The sequence below is a fragment of the Anomalospiza imberbis genome, chromosome 29 (genome assembly GCF_031753505.1).
Source record: "Anomalospiza imberbis isolate Cuckoo-Finch-1a 21T00152 chromosome 29, ASM3175350v1, whole genome shotgun sequence".
Lineage (NCBI taxonomy): Eukaryota > Metazoa > Chordata > Aves > Passeriformes > Viduidae > Anomalospiza > Anomalospiza imberbis.
In genome coordinates, this window is record NC_089709.1 from 49881 (window position 1) to 59866 (window position 9986).

Genomic DNA, 9986 nt, shown 5'->3' on the forward strand with positions numbered 1-9986 from the left:
AGGGCAAGAATTCTCCAGCTGAGGGCAAAATCTCGCACCTGGGGCGGGTGTTGGCTTTGCCCGTGTGAAAAATGCATGTTTTATGATTGGCTTTTCGCAAATATGAAATTGAATACTATATGTATTATGTTATATTGATTAGAAGTGCTGTATTAACATTTTAATACTATATGTAGTTTTGTAGTTAAAATAGAGCCTATGTATGTGGGGTTTTTTTTTACTAGCTCAAGCAAGAGATGAGATAATGAAGAAACTCTTCACACAGAGATGACAATGATGGGGGCCCATAAAGAATTACTGCCTCCTTATCGGAAAAGACAAACATTCTTCCACCTTCTCTCCGTCTTTATGGAACCACCAGGATTAAGGGGAAGAAGTTGACAAGAACCAGAAAAGTTCTTAATTTGCAAGGAATTTATGCATCATGTATGAGATGTATGAATATGCAACAGGCTACTGCTTTTAAAGGTTATTCCTTTGTTCACAAGGCATGCTTATTGGGTTTAAGTGCCCGAGAGCATCCGGACGTCCGTAATTCTTTGCTTTTTATTGTCTTGTAATTGTCCTACCTCTAAATTTTCATTACTCTAATTGTATTACTATTTTTATAGCTATTTTATTATTATTAAATTTTTTAAAATGTTCAAAACCAAGCGATTGGCGTTTATAAGACCTGGATGAGCGTTGGGGTCAGCCCTCCCGGACAGCCCCAGGTGAGCACAAGGTTGGTCCCAAGCTGCTCCCGGGCCAGAATCTCTCACTTGAGGCCAAAAACTGCCCACCCTGAGCCAGCCCCAAAACGAGGTAAAACAGCCCAAAAAGGGCGGAAACAGACCCAAAAACGAGGTCAAGCAGCCCAAAAAAAGGAGTGAAAAACGGCAAAAATTGGAAAAATAAATAAGAATTTAAATATCTTCAATAATAAAGAAACAATCCGAAAATAATCATTAAAATGTCTTTCTTCGTAGCAGAAAAATCCCTTTTTCCCCCCTGCTTTTCCTGGGGGTTCATGGAAAAAGAACAGATGTATAAAAATGGGACTATTTTGGAAATTCCGAAATAAACATTCCCTGGAAGGAGGAAAAAAAGGCAGTTTACTTAAAAATTCCATATTAAAGAAACGAATAATCGTTAATTAATAAATTAATTCTCATTAGGGATAACCCCAGCAGGAATTAGGAGTGAAATCCTGATTTTCCAGAGGGGAAAAAAAACCTTATTTATTTGGATTTTTTTTTTAATTTTTTTTCCACACAGAAAAGCCACAAAATATTTTAAAAGTTGCTGCAATCCCTTGGGAGAGAATTCCCTGGAAACATTCCCAAAATCCCGAGGTTTTGAACCAAAGCTCCTCCTGAAAACATTCCCAAAATCCCGATTTTTTCAGCCAAAACTCCTCCCTCCTTTGCTATTCCCAAATTCCTTCTCCAGTCTGGAAAAAAAAAAAAAAAAAAACAACAGGAAAGTTTGGAATTAAAAAGGAGAAAATCGGGGGGGGAAAGCGGGATTCCCACGGTGCGGGAAGTTTGGACGTTTCCTTCTGGAATTTTAAGGTGGAATTCCGTTTTTTCCGGGCCCTGGATCCTCCCCTTGGCTCCTCCTCTCCCAAACCCCTCCCTTTGCCCCGGGATTTCCGACCCTTTCCCGGCTGTTTATCCATAAAAATCCCACGAAATTCCCGGAGTTCCCATTGCCAGACAGATCCAGGATGGGTAAGAGATCCCCAAATCCCCAGCAATCCCCAAAAAAACCCCAAAATCCCGGGATTTGCTGCTTTTGGCTTCCGGGGTTGGGGGGGGGGGGTGTGTGAAAGTCCAGCTTTTCCCTTGATTTAAATATTTAAATCTTCCCTAAAAATCCCTTGGGTTTTAATTAAGAGCTTGAATTCCTTCACTAAAATCCATTTTCCCCTCGAATTAATCGGGAATTTTTCATCCCTAAACTTCTAAAAACGGGGAGAAACTCCTGGATTTCCTGCTTGGGAGCAGGAAAAACCATTGGAAAAATCCTTAGAGATCAGATTTGAGCCTTTCCCTGACATATTCCTTTTTTTAATTTTTTAATAAATCCTTCATTTCCAGGATATTTTTCCTTGTTTTTTGTTTGTTTGTTTGTTTGTTTGTGTGAGGATAAAACCTCGGATTTCCAGGAACTTTGACTTGGCTCTGAGGAAAAAGTGGGAGGGGCCAAAAACTTGGAGACAGTTTCCATGGGAATTATTGGAAGTTCAAAACAGAGGGAAAATATCAGGAATTTTGTGATCAAACCCAGCCAAAAATGCGGAATTTTTTGCAGGAATGTGTAACCAAAAAATATCAATATTCTAATCAAAAATATCCTGAATTTCCTGTATTTTTTTCATTTCCAAGTGTATTTTTTTTTGGCCCCGTGTTCCTGGAAGTCAATAAAAAACTTTGGGAATGATTGACACACCTGGCAGGACCTGGGAGCTCCAAAAACTCAGGAATGATGGAAGGAAATAAATCCTGGAATGCTCTGAAAAATGAACTCTCTAAATTTCCTTGGGAATTTGTTTTTTTGGGAGAAGATTCCTGAAATTCCTGGATTTTTTCCAGTGGCTTCTCTGTTGTTTTCATTTGAATTTCAATTTGATTTTTTCCCAAATTTAATCTGGATTTGCCTCCCTAGAACTTGGAATATTTTGATATTTAATCCTGGAATTCCAAAGGTATTCCCATTTTTTCCAGCCCTTGCTAAAATCCCGAATTTATCCCTCCTGATCTGACCCTTTGGGACAACTCAGGGAGCCAAAAACTGGCATAAATTCCAATGGGTTTTCCCCCCTGGAATGAACAAATCCAAGGCACAAAAATTGGGAATGAGGAATGAGGGATTGGGAATGGGGAATTCCATGGATTTAAGGCTGGGAAATGGGGATGAGGGATTGGCAATGAGGAACCAGTGGAAGTCCCCACATTCCCAGGACTTTCGGCGCCGTTCGGGAGGATTGGGATGTGGCAATGATGGAATTCTGCCCTTTTCCAGCAGGAAAGTGCGGAGCGTGCGGGCCGGGCTACCCCAGCCCTCTGGAGGCCATGAAAGGCAAGTGCTGGGCCAGCATTCCCAAATGCTGGAATTGCTTTGGGATCGGGGAGAGAGGGAATGGATGAAAAGCGGGAAAAGCTGGAATTCCGGGGGGCTGATCCCGAAGTGTGCCCGCAGGGCCCCGGGAGCAGCTGCTCTACCTGCCCTGCATCTACCGGAACACCGGGATCGGCATTCCCGACTTCCTGGCCACCGTGGATGTGGATCCCAAATCCCCTCGGTACTGCCAGGTACGGGGCCGGGAGAGCCCGGGGGAATCTGGGATCCAGAATCTGGAAAACCCGGGAGAACCCGGGATCCCAAATCCTCCCCCAGCACTGGCAGGGACCGAAATCCCCAACATTCCAGGAAAATCCAGGAGCTGGGAGCTGGATCCCTGTTTTTCCAGGTAATCCATCGCCTGCCCATGCCCAACGTGGGGGACGAGCTGCACCACTCGGGCTGGAACGCCTGCAGCAGCTGCCACGGCGATCCCAGCAAATCCCGGAATTTCCTGATCCTGCCCAGCCTCATCTCCTCCCGCATCTACGTCGTGGACGTGGGAACCGATCCCAGGGCTCCCAAACTCCACAAGGTTTGGGATTTCCCCCTTTTTCCTGTTTTCCCACTTATTCTCCCCTTTTTTTCATCATTTTATCCCAATTTCTTCCATTTCCCCCTCTTTATTTCCTGGTTTATTCCCCGATTTTTCCATTTTTTCTCTTTTTCCACGTTTTTCCCCCTTTTCCCTTCAAACATTCCCACAAATCTTTGCCCGCAAATCCCCATTTCCCCCCCACCTGATTTCCAGGAATTTTTCCCATTTTTCCCCATTCCAGGAGGTGGAAGCTGAGGAATTTTCCCCATTTTTCCCATTTTCCCCATTCCAGGTGTTGGAAGCTGAGGAATTTTCCCCATTTTTCCCATTTTCCCCCATTCCAGGTGGTGGAAGCTGAGTGATTTTCCCCATTTTTCCCATTTTTGCCTATTCCAGGTGGTGGAAGCTGAGGAATTATTTTCCCCATTTTTCCCATTTTCCCCCATTCCAGGTGGTGGAAGCTGAGGAATTTTCCCCATTTTTCCCATTTTCCCCATTCCAGGTGTTGGAAGCTGAGTGATTTTCCCCATTTTTCCCATTTTCCCCCATTCCAGGTGGTGGAAGCTGAGGAATTTTCCCCATTTTTCCCATTTTCCCCCATTCCAGGTGGTGGAAGCTGAGTGATTTTCCCCATTTTTCCCATTTTTGCCCATTCCAGGTGGTGGAAGCTGAGGAATTATTTTCCCCATTTTTCCCATTTTCCCCATTCCAGATGGTGGAAGCTGAGTGATTTTCCCCATTTTTCCCATTTTCCCCATTCCAGGTGGTGGAAGCTGAGGAATTTTCCCCATTTTTCCCATTTTCCCCATTCCAGGTGTTGGAAGCTGAGTGATTTTCCCCATTTTTCCCATTTTCCCCCATTCCAGGTGGTGGAAGCTGAGGAATTTTCCCCATTTTTCCCATTTTCCCCATTCCAGGTGTGGAAGCTGAGTGATTTTCCCCATTTTTCCCATTTTCCCCCATTCCAGGTGGTGGAAGCTGAGGAATTTTCCCCATTTTTCCCATTTTCCCCCGTTCCAGGAAGTGGAAGCTGAGTGATTTTCCCAATTTTTCCCATTTTCCCCATTCCAGATGGTGGAAGCTGAGTGATTTTCCCCATTTTTCCCATTTTCCCCATTCCAGGTGGTGGAAGCTGAGGAGCTGGCCCGGAAGGGGAATGCCGCGTTCCCGCACACTTCCCACTGCCTGGGCTCCGGGGAAATCCTCATCAGCTGCCTGGGGGATCCTGATGGCAACGGAAAAGGTTTGGAATTCCTCCAAATTCCATAAAAACATCCCCGGGGATTCGTTTCCCTGCAAAATCCTGCAAAACCCATTGAATATTTGGAATTTTCCTGGATTTTTCAGCACATTCCTGTGGTTTTTTTTATTGATTTTCCAGGCTGTTTTTATGTTTTGTTTAATAAAGAATTTGCTTTATTTAGGGCAAAATAATTTTAGAAATTATTATTATAATAATATTAAAGCATAATTATTATTATTATTATTATTATTATTATTATTATTATTATTATTATTGTAGTAGTAATAAATTAAAATATAAAATCCTAGGAAAGTATTTTTATTACCAATAATAAAATAATGTGAAATAATTTTAGGAACTGTTATTATTATTGGTAAATATATAAAAAAAAATAAATAATAATAATAAATTATTTGCTTCATTTCAAGCTCTATAAATGTCTCCAAACTCTTTTTGGGAATTTTTTCCAGGCACTTTCATCCTCTGGATGGAGAAACCTTTGAAGTGAAAGGAAATTGGGAAAAGGAGGAAAAATCCCGAATTTGGGCTACGACTTCTGGTACCAGCCCCGGCACAATGTCCTGCTCAGCACCGAGTGGGGCGTTCCCAAATCCTGGCGCAGGATTCGATCCCAGGGATGTGGAGAAAGGTCAGTGGGAAATCTGGGAAACCCTGGAAAATTCCATTTTTGAGAGCAGAAACTCATTTAAAAATCCACTTTTTGAGAGCCAAAACTCCTAAAAAAAAAAAAAAAAAAAATCCACATTAGCGTGACAATTCCTAAACAAAAAAATCCAAACTTTGACCTTAGAAACGCCTCAAGAATTCAATTTCCAACCTCTAAAACCCCGAAAAAATCCAATTCTTTTTTTTTTCCCCAATCCTGCTTTGACCCCCGTTTCACCCCGACCCGCTGAACATTCCTTAAAAACTCGGGATTTTGGAACACCTCCCCTCTCCCAGGGCACTACGGGCGCCGCATCAACGTGTGGGACTGGAGCGAGCGGCGCCTGGTCCAGGAGCTGGATCTGGGCTCGGGATCCATCCCGCTGGAAATCCGCTTCCTGCACGACCCCGGCGCCGCCCAGGCTTCGTGGGCTGCGCCCTGAGCGGGCAGATCCAGCGCTTCCACAGGAACTCGGTGAATTCCCGGGATTTGGGGGCAAGCCTCACGGAGCTGGGCCTTTTCCCGTGGAATTCCTGGGGTTTCCCACGGAGCTCCAGGCGTTTTCTGGGATTTTTCCGTGGTTTCGTTGCCCTGAGCAAGGACATCCACGGGTGCCACAAAAATTCAGTGAATTCCCGGGAATTCGGGCAAAGCCTGCAGGAACTGGGGCTTTTTCTGTGGGATTGCTGGGGTTTTAGGGGAATCTCCGGGGTTTTATCGCCGTGGGGTTGTGGGGTGGGGAGGAGGATATTCCATGTGTTTTGGGAATTTTGGGAGAACGATTCCATGCTTTCCGTCCCTCAGAAGGAAAATGGGAAGCGGAGAAGGTGATTGAGGTGCCCAGCAAGAAAGTCCAAGGATGGCTCCTCCCGAAATGCCAGGTCAGTGGGAGAAATTTGGGAAGAATTGGGAATTTTCTACGGATCCAGAGCGGATTTTGGCGGAATTCTATCCTTAAATGGCAAAAAATTCCAAATGTTGGGTTTTTGAGGCAGAATTTTGGGATGGGCAAAGGAACCCTGGTGTGGGATCTGCTCCATGCTTGGGTGGGATTTTTCAGGAAAATCTTGGAATTTGAGCCTCGGTTTGCTCAGGAATGATCCTGGGAATGCTGGAGAGCCTTGGAACAATTCCCAAGGTTGATGTTCCACGAAAATCCTTGGAATTCGCTTCTGAATTGGCTCCATCCATTTTTTTCTCTCTAACATCCCTGGAATTTGGGTCTGGATTTCCTCAGGAATTCTAGGAATTCCCTCAGGGATTCTGGAATAATTCCCGAGGTTGATGTTGTTTCTCCAGCTCCTTCCCAACCCCATTTTTTGGCGTTTCCACGTGGGAACTAGGGGACTTTTGGGATTCTCTCTGCTCCCATTCCCTGATTTTCCTTTGGAATTCCTGGGAAGGGCTGATCACGATATCCTGATTTCCCTGGACGACAGATTCCTGTATTTCAGCAACTGGATCCACGGGGACGTGCGGCAGTACGACATCTCCGATCCAAAAATCCCAAACTGGTGGGGCAGGTGAGGGGAAAATTCCCAAAAAACCCAATTCCTGCGGTTTTGAAGGGATTCCTTCAGATTTTCCATGGATTTTTTTCCCCGTGGCTTTCCAGGTTTTTCTGGGAGGCAGCATCTCCAAAGGGGGGCTGTGACCCGTGGTGGAAGATCGGGAATTGCAGGATCAGCGGAGCCATGTGTGATCCAGGTGAAGATTCCCAAACTTTTTTCCTGATTCTTCCCAGATTTTTGGAAATTCCCACATCCAAAATCCCTCCTGAGGTTGTTCCCACCTGGATTTTCCTTCCTTAGGGATGGGTTTCATCCCTGAAATCCCAGTTTTTCCCTCAGAAAAAAAATAGTGGAATTAAGAAATTTTGGAAACTATTCCAGATTTCCCACTTCAACTATTAATTGATGTTTTTTCCGTGGAAAATTCTGGGACGGGGAATTAAAAAAATCTCTTGGACCCCCCCAGGGCAAGGAAATTCTGGAATTTTCACCCCTGGAATTCTTGGAAAATCTTTTGGGGAGGTGAGGATGGGACAAAAAGAACCAGAAAAGGGAATTCCTGCCAGAAACTGGGGCAAACCATGATTATTAATTCCCGGTTATCGGGAAAACCGATCGAATGATTCCCACGGGGCTTTCCCAGCCTTAGTGACTCCGGAATCCTCTGAAGAAATCCCAGGGAACCCCAAACCCTCCATCCTTTATTCCCCGGCTCGTCTCCAAGCGCTCCAGGGCTCCCAGAAACGCGCGTTTTCCGCCCAAAGCCGGGCGCGGGCCGCTCCCGACTCCGCGTTTCTCCGGGATCCAGGGGAAGCGCATCCCGGGGGGGCCGCAGATGCTGCGTGAGCTGCTGGACGGGCGGCGGCTCTACGTGAGCACGTCGCTGTTCAGCGCCTGGGACCGGCAGTTCTACCCCGGCCTGATTGCGTGAGTATTGATCACCGGTTATTGGTTATTGGGTATTGATCACCGGTTATCGGGTATTGGGTATTGATCACCCAGCTGGGTATTGGGTATTGATCGCAGCTGAGCCTGGACGGGCGGCGGCTCTACGTGAGCACGTCGCTGTTCAGCGCCTGGGACGCGCAGTTCTACCCCGGCCTGATTGCGTGAGTATTGATCACCGGTTATTGGTTATTGGGTATTGATCACCGGTTATCGGGTATTGGGTATTGATCACCCAGCTGGGTATTGGGTATTGATCGCAGCTGAGCTGGACGGGCGGCGGCTCTACGTGAGCACGTCGCTGTTCAGCGCCTGGGACCGGCAGTTCTACCCCGGCCTGATTGCGTGAGTATTGATCACCGGTTATTGGTTATTGGGTATTGATCACCGGTTATCGGGTATTGGGTATTGATCACCCAGCTGGGTATTGGGTATTGATCGCAGCTGAGCCTGGACGGGCGGCGGCTCTACGTGAGCACGTCGCTGTTCAGCGCCTGGGACCGGCAGTTCTACCCCGGCCTGATTGCGTGAGTATTGATCACCGGTTATCGGGTATTGGGTATTGATCACCCAGCTGGGTATTGGGTATTGATCGCAGCTGAGCCTGGACGGGCGGCGGCTCTACGTGAGCACGTCGCTGTTCAGCGCCTGGGACCGGCAGTTCTACCCCGGCCTGATTGCGTGAGTATTGATCGCCCAGCTGATTATTGGGTATTGATCGCCGGTTATTGGGTATTGATCACCGGTTATTGGGTATTGATCACCCAGCTGGATATCGGTTATTGATCTGATTATATTGATTATTGACTGGCACTTCTACCCCAGCCTGATCACGTGAGTATTGATCACCGGTTATTGGGTATTGATCGCCCAGCTGGGTATCAATATTGATCTGATTATATTGATTATAGACTGGCACTTCTACCCCGGCCTGATCATGTGAGTATTGATCGCCCAGCTGGGTATCGGGTATTGATCACCGGTTATTGGGTATTGATCGCCCAGCTGGGTATTGGTTATTGGTAATTGATCACCCAGCTGGGTATTGGGTATTGATCTGGTTATATTGATTATTGACCGGCACTTCTACTCCGGCCTCATTGCGTGAGTATTGATCACCAATCTGATTATTGGTTATTGATCACCGGTTATTGGGTATTGATCACCCAGCTGGGTATCAGTTATTGGTAATTGATCACCCAGCTGGGTATTGGGTATTGATCTGATTATATTGATTATTGACCGGCAGTTCTACCGCAGTCTGATGGAGTGAGTACTGATCGCCGAGCTGGTTATTGATTATTGATTGCCGATCTGGTTATTGATTACTGATCACCAATCTGATTATTGATTACTGCTCTGATTACGGATTACCGATCGGGCATTGATTGCTGATCGACTCAGCAGTCAGTAATGGGCCGTTGGTTATCATTGCTTATTAGTGGTTATTATTGGTTATTCATTATTAATTGGTCTTTAGTCCATGATTAATCAGTAATTCAGTGGTTATTAGTTGATTGTTAAATGGTAATTAATTGATTGCTGACTATTGCAATATTGCTAGTTATTGCAATATTGCTAATTACATTTTTTATTAATTGGTGCTAATTGGTTCTTAATTGATGATTAATTCCATTTCAATCGCATCAGCCAAGCCTTTTCCCAGCCCCTTTGTCTTTTTCCCAATCCCATTTTTTCCCTTTTTCCCTTTTTCCCCCCTGCTCCCAGGGAGGGCTCGGTGCTGCTGCAGCTGGACGTGGACACGGAGCGGGGCGGGCTGGCCGTGAACCCCGAATTCCTGCTGGATTTCGGGAAGGAGCCGGGCGGGCCCTGCCTGGCGCACGAGGTGCGCTACCCGGGGGGGGACTGCACCTCCGACATCTGGCTGTGATCCTGGAAATCCGGGAATGTTTGGGAATGGGGCCTGCACCTCCGACACCTGGCTGTGATCCTGGAAATCCGGGAATGTTTGGGAAT

The 9986-nt window shown here is 46.1% G+C and overlaps 1 protein-coding gene across 1 annotated transcript; it reads left to right on the top strand.

Annotated features, from left to right (window-relative positions):
* The first annotated feature begins 1636 nt into the window (after positions 1-1636).
* Positions 1637-9946, top strand: LOC137463722 (methanethiol oxidase-like). The gene is given in 18 exon segments (XM_068175053.1): positions 1637-1712; positions 3007-3063; positions 3184-3296; positions 3455-3640; positions 4766-4886; positions 5357-5365; positions 5368-5403; positions 5406-5505; positions 5507-5535; positions 5850-5969; positions 5972-6023; positions 6353-6435; positions 6956-7051; positions 7054-7076; positions 7169-7238; positions 7241-7260; positions 7873-7991; positions 9738-9946. Coding segments are annotated over 18 exon segments (1401 nt in total). The 5' UTR covers positions 1637-1708; the 3' UTR covers positions 9901-9946.
* Positions 9947-9986: the final 40 nt, after the last annotated feature.